This window comes from Ictidomys tridecemlineatus, chromosome 2 (genome assembly GCF_052094955.1).
Source record: "Ictidomys tridecemlineatus isolate mIctTri1 chromosome 2, mIctTri1.hap1, whole genome shotgun sequence".
NCBI classification, from domain to species: domain Eukaryota; kingdom Metazoa; phylum Chordata; class Mammalia; order Rodentia; family Sciuridae; genus Ictidomys; species Ictidomys tridecemlineatus.
The window spans coordinates 66641335-66665345 of NC_135478.1; the positions used below are offsets into that span (position 1 = coordinate 66641335).

Sequence of the window (24011 nt, forward strand, 5' to 3'; positions counted from 1 at the left end):
TGTAACTAACTTTAGTATTCACTGAGTTTCCTAAATCTGTTAACATCTTTTTTGTTAATTTGAGATAATTTTAGCCATCATTGTCTTAAATATTTTTTCTGTACAATTTATGCCTCTATTCTTCTAGAAATCTAATTATATGTATATTAGGTCACTTTGTAATGATAGTAACCAAGTCTCTATTTTTTTCTTTCTGATTTTTAGACCAGATAATTTTTATTGGTCTATCTCCAAGTTAACTTTTTGATGTTTTTGCACTATATAATCTGATGATAGATTTGTTTCATGAATTTTTCATTTCAAATACTATACTTTTTCTTTTAAAAGAAATTTTTCATTTATATGTTGACACCCATATCTACTTATTCATTATGATTAAGCTTTTCTTTAATTCCTTGAAATTAGTTATAAAAACTTTTTAAATTTTTTTTCTGCTAATCCTAACATCTGGGTCAGCTCACGGAACTTTTTTTATATGTGACATTTTCTCTTGTGGTTCTCATTTTTCTATCTTCTTTGCATTCTGGCAAAATTTAATGATATTCTATATGCCTATAATCCCATCGACTCAGGAGGCTAAGGTAGGAGGATCAAGAGTTCAAAGCTAATAAATTATGCATGGCACACATTGTTTAATTTTGCATGTAACTTCTTTTTAGTGCGTCAATGAGGTTTTAGTGACATTGTCACCCAACACTTGGCCTTTGTTGTTCAGGGAATGCCTTCATGATTTTAATACTGGTTTTCCTATTCAGACTGTGGATTGGGTTTGAATATACTGTTATCAACCACCTGGTCTTTTAATTACTCATCCCAGTAAACTTATAGTTTGTGAAGCATTTGTTTCTCAGATTCATGACACTGTTAGAACCTGAAGTAGTAGCTGTTGGGTAACTGTGAATTCTTTTTTTTTTTTTTACTTGAAGTAGATTGTCTGAAATAGGCATATTCTCCTCTGTGTTTATCCAAACCTCCCTGTCATGTGTACTACAAGTTACAATTTGGAAGTTACTGTATTAAAATTCTGTCTGTTCATGGTTCTAGAAGAGTGATATTCTCTCCCAAACACTGGTTACTACAGCAGCATTTTTAATGTTGTAAAATAAGAATAAAGGCTCTGAAGGCCAAAGATTTTAAAAGGTCATTTTACAAATGTTACGTTAAATTAAAACTGAGCTTTGCTGTAATACTGTTTTCTCTTCAAAATGTGATGGTACAGGAAAGGTGTTATATGCAGGGGTGGTATTGCAGGGGAGCATTTTAAATTGCAGAAGTAAAAAAGTTATAATATTTATAATTTTGATGAGTTTATTTTTATAGGGAAGATTTTTCTCCCCTGAAATTTTTTCTGGAATAGCAAAATGTTTCCATTATTAAAAATTGAAATTGTTAAAAAAAAAAGTTCAACGCTAGCCTCAGCAATTAAGGGATGCACTTAGCAACTCAATGAGACCCTGTATCTAAATAAAATGCAAAAAAAGGGCTGAGGTTGTGGCTCAATGGTTAAGCACCCCTGGGTTCAATCCCTGGTACCAAAAAAATTTTTTTTAATTATATTCTGGTCATTTATAGATGATACATCATAGGAAGTCTGGATTATATTGTCTTCCTATAAAGGATATTCTGTTTTATGTGTCATGCAGGCTAATTACTGGTGAATTGTTTTGATCATATTAGATTTGGTATTATTATTATTATTATTATTATTATTATTATTATTATTATTTGGTACCAGAGATTGAACTCAGGGTACTCAATTACTGAGCCACATCCCCAGACCTGTTTTGTATTTTATTGAGAGACAGGGTCTTGCTGAGCTGCTTTAGCACCTCGATTTACTAAGGCTGGCTTTGAGCTCGTGATCCTCTTGCTTCATCCACCTGAGTCACTGGGATTATAAGCATATTCCACCTCGCCTCACTAGGTTTGGTATTTTTCTTTATTTCCATATTTCATGGTGCATTATACTTGTACATAATGGTGGGATTTGTTGTTATGTTTTCATACATATGTACAATACAGTGATAAAACTTAGCCAATATCATTCTCGAGTATTTCTCTTTTACCTGCTTTCCTCTCTCCCCTGATCCCTTTCCTCTATTCTACTGATCTCCCTTTGATTGTCGTCAGATTCCTTTCACACACACACACCTTTCTTTTCCTTTTTCCTTTCTGGCTGCCACATACATTTTCAGCATGAATCAATTTTGATTTTAAATTTAGGTCTACCATTTTCCCATTGCTCTTTTTTGTGTGGTTCTTTTTGCTAAGGCTTATTCCTGAACCCTTAATTAAGTACCTGATATATTAGTGAAGCTGCTGCAACCTGACTCTGCTGGAAACCATTTCTTCCAACATTGCCATTTAGCATCATCTTCAGTCTCCTTTATAGCAGTCAAACTCTGCTAAGCCTTACAGAGTCTCATCTGGTACATTCATATAAAAAATGAATTTCCTCCAGGCTTTTAGTATTCTCTCTCTAACATACACATAATTACATTGTACCCACCATAAATAGCTCAGACATTCTTGTCCACAAAATTCCAACCACTATGATAATCTTGCACTGTGATAATTTTCTCCTTAACTCAGTATGACCACCATCTTACTTGAGCTTCATCTCCCTAATTGTGTTTTGTGCACCAGGCCTACTGTCATGTCTGATATTAATACCTGAAAATGCTTAGTTTTTCTAGTTTTATACTCTTTTGTGTCAGGAAAACAAATCAAGTACATTAGATCTATTACAGTTTCAAGTAAAAATACTAACTTTTATCTTTGCCCATCAATAGTGGTAGAGACACTTAGGTCAACTTACTTAGAAACTGCAACATCTTATATACTCAACAACAATTTCATTGTCCATGGAACGAAAAATTAATTGAAAGAGTAAACCCCAAAATGGATATCTGAAAAATAAACTGGTCAAAATTAGTAAGGCAATCAGACTTAAATAATCATATATTTTACCAATAGCACTAACTTAAAAGTATGAGTCTACAATAACTAGAAAAATACATGTTAATGACTAGAGGCATAAAAGTTTCTATTATGATAGGCAGTCTCTTATGATGCTTTAATATTATATGATAGTTGTGAAATGATTACAAACTAATAATGAACATAATCTATTTGCAGATTAAAATGTTCTTCCCTGTATTATCTACAAAGTTTAGATAAACCTCAAAATGCCCTGGAAAAGAAATTTCTTAAGTCTCATCAAAATGAACTGCCAGGTTTTTTCCTACATTTGACATGACACAGTGCCAAGATTTCTAGTCCTGAATACACACTTTCTATAGGGAAGAGACTTTTATCTTGGCAATTAATAGATCATTTATCTCATTTCATACAGCCAATTTTAGTCGTAAGAAAAGAAATGTTTATATATTTATTCTGCTGACTTTAATCTATAATCTAATCAGGGATCAACAAACTTTTCCTGAAAAGAGACTGATAATAAATATATTAGATTTTGTAGGCAAGTCTTCATTGCCACTCAAGTGCCATTGTAGCACAAAACAGCCTAGACTGTGGGTAAATAATATAAGTTTCTGTGTTCTAATAAAACTTTGTTTACAAAAGCAAGTGTTATTGTTGGACATCGTGGTGTGCTCCAACAGTCACAACTACTCAGAAAGCTGAGGCAGGAAGATTACTTGAGCCTAGGAGTTTAGGCCAGCCTGGGAAATAAGAGGGGGGGGGAGGGGAGAGAAGAGACAGGAGAGAGAGGGAGGGAGAGAGAGAGAGGGGGGAAAGAATGAAGGAAGGAAGGAAGGAAGGAAGGGAGGGAGGGAGGGAGGGAGGGAAAAAAGGAATAAAGAGAACAATTAAAAAAAAAAAACAGTGTCAGGCTCATCACTTTTCCAGAGTATTAATGTTTATGCTCACAATAGATGTTTGGCTAGGCTGTATACATACATACATACATGCATACATGAAAGCAATTCTGTTCTTTTGTTTGCTTTTTTTTATTTTTTTCCATTTTTTTGTTGATACATTATAGTTGTAAATCATGGCAGTATTTGTCGTTACATATTTCCACATGTACAATATAACACTCCAGTTTGGCCTATATCATTCCCCAGTATTTTCCCTTCACTCCTCCATCTCCTGGTCCCTTTCCTACACTCTACTGATCTCCTTTTGATTTTCACTTTCTTTTCCTTTTTCCTCTCTTGCTTCCACATCCGAGAGAAAACATATGCTCCCTTGATCTTATGAGTTTAGCTTATTTTGTGTAACAGAATGTTCTCAAGTTTCATCCGTTTTCCAGCAAATGACATAATTCATCTTTATGGCTGAATAAAGCTCCATTGTGTGTATATGCCACATTTTCTTTATTTATTCATCCTTGATAAGCACCTAGTTTGGTTCCATAGTTTGGCAGCTGTGAATTGTGCTGCTATAAACATGGGTATGCATGTACTACTCTAGTATTATGACTTTAATTCTTTAGGATAAACATTGAGTAGTTGTATAGCTGGGTTATATGGTGGTTTCCTGCCTAGTCTTTTGAGGAACCTCCATACTGATTTCAATAGTGGTTATATTCATTTACAATCCTATCAACAGAGAAAAAAGTGTCCCTTCTTCTCCACATTCTCTCTAGCATTTATTATTGTTCATATTCTTTTTTTTAAAGTAGTTGGACACAATACCTTTATTTTTATTTATTTATTTTTAATGTGGTGCTGAGGATCGAACCCAGGGCCTCGCACATGCTAGACAAGCAATCTGCTGGTTTTTTTTTTTTTTTTTTAAGGGCGGGGGGAGAGAGAGAGAGAGAGAATTTTAACATTTTTTTTTATTTCTTAGTTTTCGGCAGACACAACATCTTTGTTTGTATGTGGTGCTGAGGATCGAACCTGGGCTGCGCGCATGCCAGACAGGTGCGCTACCACCTGAGCCACATCCCCAGCCCCAGCAATCTGCTGTTGAGCCACAATCCCAGCCCCATATGGTTCATATTCTTGGTGGCTGCTATTCTGACTAGAGTGAGATGAAAGCTCACTGTAGTTTTAATTTGCATTTCCCTAATTGCTAATGATGTTGAACATTTTCATTGATTTGTTGTCCATTTTTATTTCTTCTTTTGAGAAGAATCTGTTTAAGTCATTTGCCCAATTAAGCTAGGTTATTTGAGGTTTTGGTATTAAGTTTTTTAAAGTTTCTTATATAGTCTGGATATTAATCCTGTGTCAAAGAGTAGTTAGCAGGGCTGGGGATGTGGCTCAAGCGGTAGCACGCTCGCCTGGCATGCATGCAGTGCAGGTTCAACCCTCAGCACCACATACAAAGATGTTGTGTCCGCCGAAAACTAAAAAATAAATATTAAAAAATTGTCTCTCTCTCTTTTTTTTTTTAAAAAAAATAGTTAGCAAATATATTTTCTCCCATTCCGTAGGTTCTTTCTTCATGTTACTAATTGTTTCCTTTGCTGTGCAGAAGCTTTTTAATTTGATGCCATTCTGTTTATTAACTTTTGTCATTATTTTCTGAGCTTTAGGAGTTCTATTAAGAAAGTCATTGCCTGTACCTATATGCTGGAGTCTCAAACCTATATTTTCTTCCAAGGATTCGCATAGTTTCTGGTCTAATTACTGGGCTTTTGATCTCTTTCAAGTTTGTACAGGGTCTAGTCTTATTTGTCTACATATAGATAACCAATTTTCCTGGCACCATTTGTTTAAAGCCTGTCTTTTCTCCCAATATATTTTTGGCATCTTTGTCAAGAATCAGATGACTGTTAACTGTGTTGGATCTTTTTCTGTGTCTTCTCTTCTTTCCCATTGGTCTATGTATCTGGTTTTATGACAGAGCCATGCAGTGGTTATTTCAATAGCTTTGTAGTACAATTTGAAGTCAGGTATTGTGATGATGCCTCCAGCTTGCTTATTGACTTAGAATTGTTTTGGCTATTCTGAATATTTTATTCTTCCAAATGGATTTCAGGACTGTTTTTTTCTAGGTCTGGAAAAATGACATTTATTATTATTATTATTATTTTAAATTTATATATGACAACAGAATGCATTACAATTTATATTACATATATAGAGCACAATTTTTCATATTTCTCTTTGTATACAAAGTATATTCACACCAATTCGTGGGCATTTTGATGGGAATTGCATCAAATCTGTATGTTGCTCATAAAACCAATTTCAAACATATACAATCATATTAGTAGTGATTTTAGTGTCCAAAAAGAGATCTACTAAACAATAATTACTGGGCTGGTTTGGTGACTTGTAGTCCTAACTACTCAGAAGGCCAAGCCAGGAGGATTGCTTGAGTCCAGGAGTTGGAGATCAGGTTACGCAAAATAGCAAGACCCCCATCTTAAAAATAATAATAATTACTGATATCAAAACACATCTCAATCATTATGATAGTCACTAACTCTTCATTGTTTTCCTTGAAACTCTAATATACAATTAGTGAATGTCAATTTAGGACTAATTGTGCTGTGTTATAGAGGAGGAAGCTGATTATAATAGTAAATGAAATCAGCTATCATGAACTGATTTGTGTTTATTTAATTACAATTATCATGCTGATGACTCTACATATTAAGTCTCCACCTATAGTCCCCTAGGTGCTAATTTTAAAGATATGAGTTTTCATTAAAAATAAGAAAAGAAACCCCTCTATGCATTTCAATAATTCAAATTGTATCATAATTTGACTATTAACACAAGGGAAAATCAATGCAACTAATTCAGATTTAAATTCAAGATTACACAGTGCAAAAGAGGGAATAGTCTTGGAAAGGGAAGTAGAAAAATGTAAGATCCCTCTTAGAGGTCAGAAAAAATAAATTAAAAAATGTGATTTTTTTTTAAAGGTAGTGTTAACTTGAAGTGGAAAACAAAAAGCAAAAAACCTTTGAAGCAAAGTCAGTTGTGTTTACAAGGACCTTTGAGTTTCTTTGATGTTTTAGTGATTCTGGTTTTTAAAATGTTGATTTGTGGAGGATGGGCACAGGGGATTGAATCTAGGTGCTTAAACATTGATCCACATCACCAGCCCTTTTTTTACATTTTTTTTTATTTTGACATAGGAAATCCATAAATTACTTAAGGCCTTGCTAAATTGCTGAGGGTGACTTTGAACTCAATATCCTCCTGCCTCAGCCTCCAGAGCCACTGGGATTACAGTGTGCATCATGAAGCCCGGCCTTAAATGTTGATTTTATAATCCTTTCTTTTTAGCTGATAAGAGAAATTACAAAATACAGAATACTTGCAAACTACAAAATATAGGATACTTACAACTAAAGGTGCTTTGTTAAATGATCAGAGTTTAACTAACTCTGCAAGTGACTCTCAAGCAGTGACTCTCAAACTGGGAGAGTAATACTAGTCTTATCAAGAGAAGTTTAGAAATGCCTGGGGGCATTTTGTTGTTGTTTCACCATCACTGAGGAAACTACTAACATTTTTTGGCCAGGCCCATAGATAGTATATAACCTTCAGCTAGTAGGAATAGTCCAAACCAAAGTACCAATAGAGTTCTATCAAGAAACCCTGGTCCAAAGAAGTAATCTACCAAGAAAAACACAGTTGCAGTTAAGTAAGAGAACAGAGCAGGTGCCGGGTGCAGTGCTGCATGCCTGTAATCCCAGTGGCTCTGGAGGCTGAGGCAGGAGGATCATGAGTTCAAAGCCAGCTTCAGCAAAAGTAAGGCCCTAAACAATTCAGTGAGACCTTATCTCTAAATAAAATACAAAATAGGGCTGGAGATGTGACTCAGTGGTCTAGAGCCCTTGAGTTCAATCCCTGTTACCAAAGAAAAATAGACCACCCAGGTGACTTGTTTGTACCAGTAGGTCTACCTAAAATGAGAAGGGATTTTATGCAGTCAAATTTTTTTATTATCCATTTAAATATAATTCTTTATTTCTTTATGTTTGTCAAGAAGTAAGTATATTTAAGATAACAATGAAAAATAATAAAATAATGACAAGTGTAGGAACCTAATGATGACTTACACTTTTTGATTATAGACTTGAGATTCATCAAAAATGACAATGCAATCCCTAGCTATTGCAACAGAAATCTTAACCTCTGAGTGAAAAAAAAAGAGGGATGTTGAGATACCTTCAATCATCTTTTCTCACTTCTGCATAAGTACCAAGAGAGGTTGGCCAAAAATATTTTAAAACCTAAAACATACTATTAAACTTGGCTTTTCTTTAAAATAAGTGCAAGTATATGATATGGCCTAGTGTTAATTTACAATCCCTACTTTCTTATGCTGCGACTGTCTTTAAATGTGTCCAGTTTGAACTGAGATGTGCCATAAGTCAGATATCAAAGACTTATTATGAAGAATGTAAAATAACAGTTATATTTTTATTTTGATTACAAATTAAAAGGATGACATTTTGAATATATTGAATTATGTAAAATGTGTTATTAAATGAAGCTCATCTGTCTTATTTTTTAAAATATGACTTCTAGAAAATTTAATTTACATGTAGAGTTAATATTATATTTCTATTGGTGGTTCTAAGGGATCAGTGAGAAATAAGAGAAAGATCATGTTCAGATTCCCTATTTCATCATTTGGGTTTGATGTCATTCACTGATCTTCTTATGTATTCCAAACCATTTCAAATTTCATGTGGATTTGGGTAAGACTGAGATTTCATACTAATCACAGAGAACTTACTTTCCCATATATGTTTGTTCAGTGTCCCCCACTGAGTATAGTCTTCATAATAGTGTTTATGGTCCTGTTTCTAATTTTATACTGCATGCATCAGTTAAAATGCTGAAGATTCAGGAGGGTTTGCTTTGCTTCAGTGTATGCTCTGGTAGACTATATGTTATCCCGAAGAACATATTTTCTCCTCCACTCTCCCTGTCTCCTCCAAGAGGTGCTTGTGATCTTCCAAGCACACTTTGGGAGGATGTTATCAGCCTTACTTTGTTTCAGTGAGAAGAGAACAGTTTCCAGAGTAGGAACTATCTAAAAATGTCTCCTTAGTAATGAAAGCATTTATTGCCAAGACTTTTGTTGCTTTGTCAATTGTCTATATTGGCTGTAACCGCCAGGATTTTGCTGTTTAATTATTTAAACCACATAAATGGGCAATCTTTCATATATTATCTCTATTTCTTCTTTAAAAATGAATTATAAAATTTTAACTTTGACCCATATTTGTATAGATGAAATATCTGAGACTCAGAAAAGTTAATGATTTGCCTATAGTCACACAATTAGACTTCTGACTACAATCCTTTTGGCTGTATTCCTTACTTCTGCTGTTGTTCTCATAAGGAAGTAATTTATATTTCTGAAAACTAAATGGATAAAGCCCAACAGTGCACTGTGGAAATTGAGATGTGCAGGCCACAAGTCCCCAATGTCTGTTCTGCATTTATTTCAACACACCAAATATTTGACCTCTGTGAAAAGAATGCCAAGGTAAATTAGGCAGAACCAGAAACAGGAACTCATATACATGCCATATATTAGTGGCAATTTCAGATGTTTGAGTTTCTTTCTTTGTACAGTTTAAAGTGGAATAATATTTGTCAGGGCTAGACAAACAGTAGATGCTGGCAGAAGACCTTGCCTTGTATATGACTCACTTCCATTAGTACAGTACACTTCAACATGACTTTCTAATTGTGGGGAGTGCCTCAGCCCTACTCATTATGCCCAGCCTAAACCTCCATCTTCCCTGGATTTAAGGACAAGATACTTGTTTAAATTCCACTTAAGTTATATGATCCCTTTACTTAAAGTCTAATATTTTATGCATTTTTATTCTATTAAGTCTAAATCCTTATGCTTGATTTTCAAGGAATTTCATAATCTGACCTAAGCACACAAATATGTCATCCTTTATAGAATCCTTTCCTCTTAGCAAAATGAGGTGTCCTTACTGTCCTTTAAACATACTTCTTTCTGCTGAGTCTTTTATGCTGTTTAATTCACTTGCCTTTTATTCTCTTTTTAGAATCTGAATCCTATGTACTTATCCAGGTCTAGCTCAAATCCCAAGACTCATCTCTTACTTTTAACTCTTTAGTGTTTACAATTTGTACCAAAATACATTTTAGCATTTATTTTGTGGCAGGGTAGGGCCCTTGCCACCATCTCACTACACTAACTTTTACCAAGGAGGAAACTGGTGTTACCAAGAAAGACCTGTTTATAATTTAGGAGTTCCCATTCTCGAGATTATAATGAGGATCTAGAGTCACCTCCACCCTTGGAGATAGATCCAAGATTGGGGTCCTTCGGCACAGGTGCCGAGTAAATATCTCGACAGATGTGATTTAATTTGTAAAGCAACTGCCAAACAGTTTTCTAACAGTTTGTGCCATTGTTTATACTACATGTTATAGTCTGCAGTTCTAAGAGAGATACCATAGTCTTCATCTTTGTCAACATTTGTTATGATGAGTCTTAAATTTTGTCCATCCTACTGTATGTGTAATAACATTGCAGTTTTGATTTACATTTCAACTTATGTTGGATATCCTTTCATGTGCACATTCACCATATTTGTGTCTACTTTGGTCAAGAAAAAATGTCTTCTGCCCATCTTTTCAAATTGGGTGATTTTTCTTATTAATAAGTTGTAAGAATCATTTGTATATCCTAGATATCATTCTCTTGAGAGAGATATGTTTTGCCAGTACTTTTTCCTAGTCTGTCAGCTTAACTTTCCATTTCCATAACAATGAATATACAATAGACAAAGTTTGTTGTTGTTGTTGTTTTTGGTACTGGGGATTGAACTCAGGGTCATACCACCACTGAGCCACATCCCCAGTCCTATTTAGTATTTTATTTAGAGACAGGGTCTCACTGAGTTGCTTAGTGCCTCACTTTTCCTGAGGCTGGCTTTGAACTTGCAATCCCCCTGCCTCAGCCTTTTGAGCCACTGGTATTACAGGTATGCACCACCACGCCCAGCATGAGACAAAGTTTTTGAGGAGAGGAAAAAAGAGAGCGTGAGGCAGAGAGAGCTAGTTAGTTTTAAAAGCCTCTGCCAAGCAGCTTTTTATATTTTCTTCCAGAAGTTGAATAGGTTTAGCTGCTACATTTAGGTCTGTAGTCTATTCCTACCAGTAGTGTGTGAGGGCTCCCATTGATCCACATCCTTGCCAACTTATTATTATCTTTTTGATTATAACCATCTTGATAGATGTGAAGTAGTATCTCACTGAGGTTGTACATTTCCCTAATGGTGCTGGGTATCCTTTCATTTGCTTATTTGCTTTTGCATATTTTCTTTGGAGAAATGTCTATTCTAATTTCTTGCCATTTGTCTTTTCATATTGAACAATAAGAATTGCTTGTATATTCTAGGTAGTTATATATATTCTAACTACATGAATTGTAAATGTTTTCTTCTATGATTGTATTTTCACTTTCTTCGATGGTAGCCTTTAAAAGTTTTAAATTTGATGAAGTTCATTACTTTATTATTTTTTTCTTTTGGTGCTTGGGCCTTTGGTGTCTTAAATACAAAGTCATTGTCTACCCCAAGATTTACCTATGCTTTCTTACATTTAGTTTTGGTTCTTACATATATATGTGTTGTCCATTTTGAATTCTTACATTTATGTCTGTGGTCCATTTTGAGGTAATTTTTATGTGGGGTAGGGCTTAACTTAATTCTTTTGCATTAAAGACTATATAATTTTGAAATAATATTTTCATTTGGAATGCAATTCTAGGATATCAGTTTTTTTTTTCTTTCAGAACTTGAAAATGTTGATGTACTGTTTTCTGGTTTGCATGGTTCTTGAATGAATTTTGACATTTTACTTTCACTCCTTTGTACATAATGGTATCTGTTTTCTGTAGATGATTTTCAATTTTTTTCTTAGCACTGGTTTTAAGCATTTAGTGTAAATTTGTGTCATCTTTATCATTTTTCTTATTCATTGAGCTTTTTGAATCTGAGTGTTCATCAGATATAGAACATTTTTATTTATTATTTCTTCAAATGTTTTTTTCCCACCTCTTTTAGGAACTACCATAACATATATATTGGACTGGTTGAAGCTGTGCATACTGATGCTTTGTTCAGTTCAGTCTCATTCTCCGTGTTTGATTTTGGAGTCTTTATCACTGCATATTCAGTTTGCTGATATTGACTTCTTCAATGTTGAATCTGCTGTTAATCTCATTCAGTGTAATTTTCACCTTAGCCATTGTTTTATCTGATTTTATCTAATTTTATCTGTTTTATCTAATTCAGACATTTTTATATCTTCTTTTTCTCCTTTACATGCTTATGCTTTTCCATAGCATCTTGAACATATGGTATACAACTCTATTAATGTCCTTGTATAATAACTCTATCACAGTGTAATTAATGATCATTTTTATTAATTTTCTTTTCAACATGGGTTATATTTTCCTCGCTCTTTGCATGCCTCATACATTTTTATTGGATTCCAAACATTGTAAATTTACCTTGTTCAGTACTGGATATTTTGTATTCTTTTAAATATTCTTGAGCTGTGTACAGCTTTTTGCTGAACTATCTTGGAAACATTTTGTATTCTTTTAAATATTCTTGAGCTGTGTACAGCTTTTTACTGAACTATCTTGGAAACATTTTGTATTCTTTTAAATATTCTTGAGCTGTGTACAGCTTTTTTCTGAACTATCTTGGAAACATTTTTATCTTTTTAAGATTCTTCTAGACAGGAGTTACCTTCAATCTTGGGCTATTTTGTCCCTTTTACTGACTATGTTACTTGATGCCCTTTTATTATAGATTTTCCATTCTAGCTGGTGATTACAAAAATTGATCTGCATGCCAACAATCACCACCACCTTCCATTCTGTTCCTTTCTGAAGGTTCTTTCTCTGGCCTTACATGTGAGCCCATTGTTACATAGCCGCAGACTTCAGGGGAACCCTCCATAGATGTCTAGAGAGCTAGTGCATGTACACACTCTCCCTCCCTCTGCAGTTCTCTACTCTCTCTTTTATTCTGCTCTGGGACTTCTAGCTGTGTCGGTCTCTTCAGACTTTAAAATCCATCTCTTCAACTCAGGAGATTTTCTATTTGAGTTTTCCTTCTCTGGATGTGGCCTGAAAAATTCTTTCCAGGGAGTAAATTGGGATAATCCTAGCACTCATCTCTCATGCCTAACTTTATCTTAGAGGTCACTCTTATGCTGCTTATTATCTAATATCTGAGAACTGTTGTTTGTATTTTGTCCACTTTTTTTTCCAATGTTTCATATGCGAAGGTAAATCTGTTGCCCCTCTTGGAGAGATTTAGTCTTCCATAAATGTTTAACACTATTCTTTGGCACATCATTTACAATAGATGAGGTTCTTCCTGGTAACATCAGCGGTAGGCCTACTGAATGCTCCTAGGCAAGTGCCTTCACAAATTTCCAATGGTATATGTTATTGTGCTGCCAATTATTTGTTTCAGATATGTTTTTGTCTCATTTAGATTGTACTCTGACATTAGGAACCCTTCATATCTTAGAATTTTATGTCCCCTCCACCCAAACTGGTCACATTTACCTTTAACAATTACTCAACCCTTACCCCGTAAGAATTCCCTTTGAGGTATTAAAGAATAATTCACTTGAGATTATTTATCTCCATGCCAACAATCACCACCGCATTCTATCCTGTACCTTTTCTGAAGGTTTTTAATATAACCTTATATTAAACATGTTAAACATCAATGCCACATATTTAAATGCTATGAGTAAAAGTGAATGCTGATTCATCCACTAATTGTATGTATCCTGGTAGAAAGAACCACCACTACTTTATTGTGGCCAGTTGAGAAATTTTCTTCTCATTATCCACCAGACTAGTTAATATGTCTTTAAGGCAATAAGTTTAAAAAATAATACTGATAAATCAAAATATTGAAAACTCTACAAACTAAGCAGCTAGTTCTTCAGTAACTGGAAGCACTGACTATGCATATAAAAGTATATCTGATTATGAGTCAAAGTAAATATCAAGAAGGTAATATGCAATTAGATCATTTTGGTCTTCTGATTTTTCCACCAATGAATTATCATTAATTTCTATTCTACAATAAGAAAAAATCTACAACATACCATATTCTATAATAAGAAAAATAAGAAAAAATTAAAACTAGTTTTAAAAGATCTACTTAAATATTCCAGTATCATGTAACCAAACAACTACTCTCCACACAAGTATGTTTTTATTCAACAAACACATTCAGGGGTACATTCCTGGAGTTGAGGATGCATGCTGCTGAGAGGTGGACCTTAAATGCCTTGTTCTCATAGCTTATTTCCTCTCAGTACTATTTATATATGGGGGCTTAATAGTTAATATATGCGTTTAGGTTAATAGTGTAGTATATTTATAATATTGGAACCATGAGTTTATCCAACAAATCATTTGTTAACTCTCTCATACATTCTAGGCATTTCCCTAGTCACTGATGTAACAGTAGTGAACAAAACAACTTATTTCCTGCTCCTGTTGGAAATTGTGTTTGAGGTTGGGTCAGAGCATTCAAGTAGATAAACAAATGTAAGGCAAGTGGTAAGAGAAGTCTAAAGTGGTAAGGCAAGTCTGAAGAGAAAGAAAGGCAGGGTAATGGGCTTGATAGTCATGACAAGAGGCTCTATTTTGTGTAGGATGGCCAGGAAAAGTCTTTATCACATGAAATGCCACTGTTACAGAGACATGATAAAGTGATAACTAGTTAGCTAGTTAGATGATTTGGGCAGTTAAGGTTGAGGCAAAGTTGCAAGTATAAATGCTCTGAAGCAGGGGTGGGATTGGTGTATTTAAATGGAACTAACAGACTAGAGAAGAATGTTAGGAAATGGGGAGAAAAGGATGAGGGGAGTCACATTGAATAAGAACAGTCCATAATAAGGCAGGGCAATCCATAATAAAGTCATGGCTTTTTTTTTTCCTGATACCAGAGATTGAACCCCCAGGGGCACTTAAACACTGAGCCACACCCACAGTCCTTTTTAAAATATTTTATTTAGAGATAGGGTCTCACTGAGTTTCTTAGGGACTCTCTACATTTCTGAGGCTGGCTTTGAACTCAGGATCCTCCTGACAGCCTCCTGAGCTGCTGGGATTACAGATGAGTACGACCAGGCCTGGCTAAAGTCATTGCCTTTTATTTGGAAATGGGAAGCTATAGGAAGATTTTGAGCAGAGAGACACAATCAAATTTATATTTAAGAATATCACTCTAGTTGCCATCAGGACAATAGATATTGGGGAAAATGAGGGCAGAAGCAAGGACAGAAGAAGGCTATGGGAATCATTCAGGTGACTTATGATGTGGGTTTGGCCTGTATATTGGCTTAGCAGATGCAGAGGAGTGGTCAGATTCTGGGCATGTTTCAAATGCTTATTTGGAAAGAAGGAAGTCAGAAAAATAAATAAATAAAATGCTTTATAATTTATATCAAATTCTAGAAAATGCAAAACAATCTATGATGACAGGAGATGTTTGGAGACAGCCCAGAAAAGGAGAGGGGAGGGATTACAAAGAAGGATGAAATACTTTTTTGATTTTGGTGATAGTCTCATGGGTATATTCATGTCAAAACTTATCAAATCGTACACCTTAAATGTGCAATTTATTGTAGGTCAACTATATCTCAATAAAATTATAAAAATAAAGACATAATATTGTCTAATGGACTGGAGTTGGAATGTGAGAGAAAAGAGATCAAAGGTGGTTTGTAAGTTTTGGGCTTTGAGCACCTGGATAATGGGAATTAAACTGTCATTCTTATTTCTGAGATAGGGAAGTCTGAAAGCAGATTTTGAGAGAAAAATGAGTTCATTTTTCAACATGTTGTTAGAGATGCCTACTAGATACATTTTATAACATAATAAATACATGGTAGAAAAGAAATGAAGAATGACTCAGATAGACAGTTTCTCTGTATGATCCACTGGTTCTCCAGAAAGCACAGAAGTACACTGGACCAACGGGGACCTCTCATGGCCCTGTAGACAAATGTTTGTGCACACCTTTTTTTCCCATCGTTTTCTTTATTTAACATTATGAACATGGTAGACTACATTCTTTTCTATAAGTTTTAAAGATTCAGTTAATTTGGAGAAACAACTGATGGGTTCATTGTTGGAGGTTGATGAATAACTTTAGCAGAGACTATAGTAACAAGCCCTTGGTCACAGACAAACGAGAATGGCTCCACCCAGGATGGGAGCATTGCAGACACTCTTCCTTGGGCTGGCTAGCTTGTGCCTTTCCCCCCTTAACTGTACATATCAGTAATTCAGCTATATTATGATTTAAATCAGATTTTGCTCCTCTTGTCAGAAAGTACAATTGCTTGTTAGTTCATAGGTTGTGATGAAAAGGAATCTACTCCTTGGGCTTGATACTTAGCTCCATTGCTCACTGGATGTGTGACTGCCTCAATTTACTCTAAAATAAGGATTGGAATAGGACCTACTACTACTGTAAGGTACTATTGTTATGAAGATTAAATGAATTGATATGTATAAAACCTTCAGAATAACAACTGGACATAAAGAAAGCATTCAAGAAATGTTAGCTACTAGCTTTCTTCTCTGACAATCGGTTTTGTCAGTTGGTTCCCACTAAGTTGTGGACTTTTTTGGACCAGGATCAGATATCTTGTCTTTTGATTTTCATCCATTCCCACACCATGCTAGGGCTTTGTCCAGCGTCTGGCATGAATGGTAGCACAAAATGAGAGTTAAAAATATGCTTTTGAATTAAATAATTTCTTCCCTTACGGATAAAGATAAGAATCTCAAGATCTTAGCCTGAAGACTAATGTCCATCTCTCTGCCCCCACCTGTCCCTGCCTTAAAAAAAAGCAGGCCACTGTCTCCAGTTTACACCCTCACTCACAGTTCCATTCACCTTCCCCTTTCCTAATCAGAGGGATCTTGGGGTGGGGCTTCAAGGAACCTCTAGGAGTTTGAAGGGGAGGGAGCCTGGAACCATAGACTAGCTGTGACAAGTCAGGGGTGGGATTTGGTAGTTCAGAAAAGGAGGTACCAGACCAGGAATGGGGGATGGGAGTGATGGTGGAGTGGGCTAGTTCAGGATGAACCAGAAATGAGACGTTGAGGAAAGCCAGAAAGGACCAGTTGGCAGGGGGGGGATGGGTGGGTGATGACTAGAATCATGTGGAGGGTCGCTTGTGAGGGCACAGAAGCAAAGGCAGGTGATTGGGCGAGAAGGAGAGTCCTAGTTGCCAAGGCAGCGACTAGAGGAGAAGGTCTTCATTCGAGGAGAAGGTCTGGACTAGAGAAGGACGGAGCTCCAGCTCCGTGCATTCTCCAGTAGAGTCTGTGGATGGACCCCCAGATATCCCTGCTGAAGTGTCACCCGGGAAAGGCTTAAGCCTTCCCTGGCACCACCCCTCTGCGCTTGGCTACCCACACGCCCCCTGAGCCCCATCTCCACAGACGCCCGCCGCAGTCTACTCCACCGGCTCACCCAGGTGACCACAACATGGCTGTGGCGCAGGTGCTGGTCTTCTGGCTGTTCATGGTGCTCTTCTGGCTGTTCGTGCTGCAGCCGAACTGGCGAGTGCCAGGCCAACCGGACCCGAACACCGGCCAGCGCTGGTCGAAACACAAACTCTGTGCAGACGACAAATGCAGCAGTGAGTGCGCAGGCGGGCGGGCAGCCCAGGGTCTCCACTGTGGCTCTTTGGGGCCGCATGGGGCTCCGATCTCCCGGTCCCCAGCCCCGAGGGCTGGGTGAGGGGGTCGCAGGATGACGGGTGGGGAGCAGGAGTGACAGAGCCTCGGGACCCTGCGTGTGTCCCCTCTGGCTCTGCTGGCGCCCCAGCCAGCCCGCTCGGGTTGTGGGGGCCTTCGACTCCCACTTGTTGCCAGCGTTTTATTTTTCTCTACTGACTGAGGCGGGGGTTGGGAAACACGATTCCCCAGGGACAGCTCTCAGTTTATTCCCTTCCAGGATTCGCCTAGGATCTCAGTGGGTGATGGGGTTGTGCCCACGCTGTAGCAGAGCGCTTTTCTGCCCCCTCTACAGGGACCTGGGCCGGTGCAGTATCACGGCAGATGCTCTCCAGGGCTTGGTGGCCCTAATTCCCGCGGCAGGTTGATGGTGGGGCTCCTTGGGAAAGGCTCACTGGTCCCTTCGTCCTTTTGTGTCGTTAAAAGGCTGGTTTTGCCTTTTAACAGGGACTAGAGTTTAGGCTTGGGAAGAGCACCGAGTCCAGGCACGCAATGTGTTCCAAGGTCTCGGCCCCGACTCTGCTTCAATCCTGTCATTTCTGTGCATAGAAGCCTCCCTTCATATTTGAGGTAGGGTAGCAGGTGGGCCAATAATATTTTGCTTTTGAAAGAGGCCAAGGATCTGCACCAGCCACCTGGGAACTGCAGCTTCTTCTGTGCACAGGAAGTGGACAGAATTCCTGGATTGGAGGTGGGCAGTGGGGAGGATGTAGCCATTCAGATTCAGATGAAGAGGTTTGTTGCAATAACAATAATAAATACTCCAAGATTTTTATAAGCCAATTCAGTTTTAGACTCAGTCACTAGTGTTGTTGGAACCTCTTTCCTCTATATATTTACTGGCCCAGAATACTTCTTATGGACTCCCGCTTGGTTTCTAGTAACCTTGCAACTTGATGACCGTGTTGTCCATAAATTGTAAGCAGTACATATTTTAAAATATTCATGCTAAAAAGGCCAAGAAGTTTACCATTGAGCTCTTTATGTCTAAATTGGTGTTACCAAAACCAAATTTTGTAATTTGAATTGTTTGTTCCACTCCAATAAAGAAAAAAGATGTCTCCAATATATGTTAAGAAGTTCCTAGAGGTAACCCTAAGGCTGGAATAAATAAACACTGAGAGAAGCAAAGCAGCTGCCATGATATTTTCTTTCATTTTTGCTATTCTTTGCTATTGAGCGCTATCCTACGTGGGATACCTGGACAATCTCATCACTGATGCTTCGTCAGTACTAAGACATGGTGTTGGTTAGGTTCAGTGGGGTAACATAACTTGAGAAATGGCCTGTGTCCAAACAGATGTGACCAAAAACAACAGGTGGGTCTGTGTTGCGTTGTAGGAAGTAGTGAGGTGTGTATGTAAGGTGTCCTTGTGTGCCTTCCAAATAAGTGCTCCAAAAAAAAAAAAAGAACTAAATAGGTGCTCCATAGTATGCATTATGTTGTCACCTAATATATTACTGATTTATAAATCCTCTATGACCTAAGGGGGAACAAGAGAAACATTGCCATTTCCACTTGTGATGAGAATTCCCCACCTTAAAGTGTCTCTCACCTTCAACTTGGCCTCTTAATTACATATGAATTAGGATGCTGACAGTTCTGAAAATAGTCCTATTTTAGCTTCAAAAAAACAAGTTACCCTCTCTAAATCTGTGTTTGTTCCTCAGACATATATTTTTATAAAACAAACATTCTCGTGTATTTTACTGCTAATTGGCTTTTAGAAAAAGTGTTATTTCCATTTTTTTTGTGCTTTTTACATACATCTATTGTCCATTTCATCTTAAATCAGAAACTGTCTATTTGGTCAACCAAAAGAAAAATGTTGCTTCTACCAGTTTCTAGATCAATTGTGATCCTAGTCCTGCATTTTAAGCATGAAGGTATTGCCTGACCTTTTCTCGTGGTTAAACTTGTTCCTTGTCAGATAGGATACCCACTTTTGATTTTGTTTATTAAAAAAAAATACGAATGAGGATGTTTTGAAACAATCTTAATGTTGGATATAGTCAACAATATTTGCTCAGAGAAAATATATTTCCTGGTTATTTACCCAGATCCTGAACCCAGAGACAGCAACTCTGCTGCAAATGAAATTGACAGTGTTTACGGCTGCATGGTAGCACTTGCAGCCACTTAAAGGTAATGTCTTTTAGCAGTTAGTTCAAGTTAATTAACCCCTTGGGGGTTCCTGGATATTCTAACCTCTTCCCTATTACCTCTGCATGAAGCCATACTTAAGCCTGTCCATGTCTACACTTGGATTTACATATTTGCAAAATGAAGCTTTCTATGATTATGAAACAGAAAAAAATTGAGGAGGCCTGCAAGAACCAAGAGTTTCACTGAAACCAGCTATGGTTGGTGATAGCCACTTTGCTTTTTATTTCTCAGCACAGAGAAAAATAGAGAAGCTTCCTTTTCCCTCGTCTAATTGCAGGGAATATTGTATTTTATAGCAATAAAATCTCTAAGGATTTTAGATACTTTGAGCAGGTGAATTAAAAGTGATTCCAGAGAGTACTGGAAAAACTTGATTTTTGTTCATAGTGGGATTCATATTTCCTGATGAGTCAATATGGACTGTGAAAAATCAAATCCTAATGTTTGTTTTTTTCTTTTTTCAATGTTTATATACAGTGTTAATGTATCGAGGTGAAGCTGTTGAAGATTTCACAGGACCAGATTGTCGTTTTGTAAATTTTAAAAAAGGTGACCCTGTATTTGTCTACTATAAACTTGCAGAGGTATCACCAGAACTTTGGGCCGGAAGTGTAAGTAAAAGTTTGACAGGTGTTATATTCTTACTTTTGATGGGTAGCAGTGTAGATTTAAATGACTGATTTCTTGGGGTCTTTGTAGAGTTAACCTGACCTCTTTGCCAGGCCCTGTGCTCCTAATACACCTAAGGCCTGGCACAGCATAGAAAGTCAGGAGACTTTCTGAAACAGAACTGAACTGGTTGTGGTTGCTACCCCTCACATCAAGTTCCAGAAGGCTCTACACATCATAAAGGTCGTCATGGTGAAAACATGACAATTCTTAGCTTTGCTGTTTCAAAAGGGAAGGATTCATGGACATTAGAGTTAATCCTGTAAATTAAGTCTGAGATAGTAACTCAGGCATGCATATTTAAAGTTGATTTTTTGTGTATTTTACCTAATCAATTGTGCTGTTTTTACTCTAAAAAAGCAGAATATTATGTTCATTGTGTGGTTTTTTTCCCCCCTTTTTTTCTTTTTTGCAACTTCTGGGTCATCCATTTCCTGCTTTTCCTATATTCTATGCCTGAAGGTTCCCCCAGGGGTTCTACTTCCAGCCAGTTGTATGGATCTTCTGATGAAAGACATGACATTGTTTATATCATGCTTTGATATTTTAAATGGGGAGATTCACTAGGAGTGTCCTCCTAGTGGCTTATGAGTATTGTCCTTTTCATTTAAAAAATGTGATATGTGGATTGTTTACGTAAAATAGTAGCAAGGGTCTTTGATGACTGTAGGAATGTTCCAGTTTAGAGACATTCCGGGTTGCATCCTTGAAAGTTCTCACCCTAAATAAAACACCACACAGCAGAAAATAAGACAGAAAATAAGAGTAATCCCTATGGAAAACTAGTTTCATTTTGTTGCCATTTCTGACTCTTAGGGAATGATCTTGAAACATGGTGCCTCTAGGTACAAACTTTATATTTAGACAGAGTCCCAGTTGCAGTACTCCATATAAAGAACCATCTATTGTTTCTTTCAAGTATACCAAATAGGGTTGGTAACCTTTAAACTTGGAACTGTTTTTCCATGTACCTAAGTGGCATTTTTCATGTAGTAGTCGTCTTTCTTTCCTTCTTTGAGCTTTTGGATAAATGGGCTTGATTTGCATTTTCTCCTCTCACATTGTAGCCTGTTAACTCTGTTCATCCCTAGGACTCTTGCCATTCTGGGTGGCAGCACTCATCCTGTCTTCCTGAGGAGCCCTGCTTTCAGCACCTGACCAGAAAGGATCTTTGCCGACTGATGAGTGTTTGGGTGGCACCTTGTTTGCATTGCTCCTCTGGCATTCATTTGTCTTCTTTGCCTTCAGTCAGGTTGTGTTTTATCCTAGCTCCCTATAAAATGAAAAACTCAGTTAGGAAAGGACCCCTGTCTAATCCATCTTCCTTTTGAATATTTCCTTTCAGGGCAGTGGCACTTAAGTACATTTGTTCTGATAGTAGCTTATGCAGAATTTGTTCTCTTGTGGCAGTTCTTGGCTCCCCACCCACAAATCAAATCAACAGCACCTTAGCAGGGATGATGTATGGAAGCAAAATTAGATATAAAAATTATTTCTAGTCATGAGCCTCCATGATTCTGCATCATTTTTTTCATATCACAAGAAATGGGATACCACCCAGTGTGTAATTATGGAGCTTTATATAATCTATGGTCTCATTTGACACAGATTAAGAAGAGATAAATGTGTTCCCTTTCTCCATACATCTCTGGTTTCTTTCCCTTTTCCAAATTTAACCTTAATAGAATTTTCATCAGAAGGGAAAAATGTATTTCCCCTCAGACTCGCCTCTCATGTCATAAGTATTATACTTAAGAAATTAAAAACTCTTTAGTTTTCAAAATGATTCTCCTTTTGAGTTTTCAGTTTTCATTCTGCAATGTTGTTGGTTTTCTAGAGTCTCAGACTTTATCTGCAGTGATGAAACTTTTAATTGCTCCGTCTTATCTAATCTTCATGGCAGTATTCTACCACTAATACTGGCTCTCAGATGGTTTCTAGATATAACAAGAACATTCATGAATGGGGATATTTTAGAGGTAGTGATAAGATGCCTTTTTTAATTTTCTTTTTTGGGCATTTGATTTGCCTATCAGTTTCCTTTAATTATTGGCAAGAATCTTCTGTTGCTTTTAGTCAGTAGTTAGAAATAGGAGTGTCTTCCTCAAGGGGAACTTTATATACCTTTTGTATACTTTATGTAACTTCATATAATTTAACTGTTGGTGCTGAAAATAAATGGGGTTCTTTTCTGCAGAGGATTTATTTTGGGTGAAACTGAAGCTTGATATGTGGTTTCATATGCATTATATTGTAATATTATTTTCTCCCCTGCTGAGGGCCATTGTCAAGTAGGAATGAAGCTTCAAAATTTCCTTGCCAGCGTACCCCATGTTAAATGGATTTCACTGTTGACATTGCATGTAAGGTGACCTTGCTCAAGGACCAAGGCAGATCCGGGTTTAGAGCTGATCAGGTTTGAGGAAGTATCCCACTCCTTAGGGTGTTCCCGGTTTAAGACAAAAGGAGTTTTAGGGAAGTTGGAGGTTGAAGATTATTGCTGCTGGGAGTAGGGCGTGCCTGCAGCCTGAGTTCCCGCTGAGTTCTCCTGGAGAAAAAGTTTTTAGGAGGTGAATTGTTCGGGAGATTGGATTGCCCCCGAACCTGTGTGGAGGCGGTGTGATTCGGGAATAAAGAATAGCTGTTTGAATCTACAAGGCTGTGAGTGCCTCCTGATTCTGTGCCCAGCCAAGACTGCAGCATTAATTTTCTCCCCCCTTCTGATTAATTAAACAACAAGCAATGTGGCTAAAGGACTGTGCCTGGTAGGTTGTCCAATTCAACATATGGTTCTTACCCGTCATGGGAGAACTGACCTTTAGACGTCAGTTTCCTGTCTTGGGTTGAATCCACTGCAACCAGATCAACCCTTCCCTGACTACCGGTCCAGCATTCAGCCATGCTTGTGGATAGGCCTAAGCACCAGTGTGGGTGGGTGAGGTTCTTGTCTCACCTCTGTTGGCCCCCAAATTTAACCTTGGTGCCAGTGGGGGGGTGAGGTTCTTGCCTCACCTCTGTTGGCCCCCAAATTTTAGACCATCACTAGTAGAAGGGAGGAGGATACAGAAATTCCACGACACCAAGCCAATTGACGGCTCCTTTGGAAAAATTGTGTCACTGGTGACACCATCAGCAAAGATGCCAGCATTACCACAATTAACATGGGGTGCGCTGGCAAGGAAATTGCATCACTAGTGACACCATCAGCAAGGATATGCCAGCAGTACCACAATTCGATGCACCAGACGATAGTTCACAATGCATGCAACTCATATATAGTCCAAGCAAGTTCTGCAAGCAGTTCAAATCGGAGGAGTCTATCAATATGTTCATTTCCTCCCAAAGTAAATCAAGTCCTTGATTGAGCATTACTTGTTGAGTTATATTCATTGATGCATCAGTTTATACAGTTTACTGTGATAGCTATCATAGAAGC

General features: G+C 37.2%; 1 protein-coding gene across 9 annotated transcripts in view; it reads left to right on the top strand.

The window, feature by feature from the left end:
• LOC144375117 (transport and Golgi organization protein 1 homolog) overlaps positions 1-24011 on the top strand; it is a 107792-nt gene that overhangs the window by 39651 nt on the left and 44130 nt on the right. For 7 of the 9 annotated variants that reach the window (XM_078038670.1, XM_078038669.1, XM_078038672.1 and 4 more), the window contains one exon: positions 20384-20517. The exons of 1 other annotated variant lie outside the window; for it this stretch is intronic. In XM_078038670.1, the coding sequence (XP_077894796.1) occupies positions 20384-20517 (134 nt within the window). Of the gene's footprint in view, positions 1-19800; positions 19886-20383; positions 20518-24011 lie in introns of those variants that run through there. One more of the 9 variants, XM_078038677.1, reaches the window with a different exon arrangement.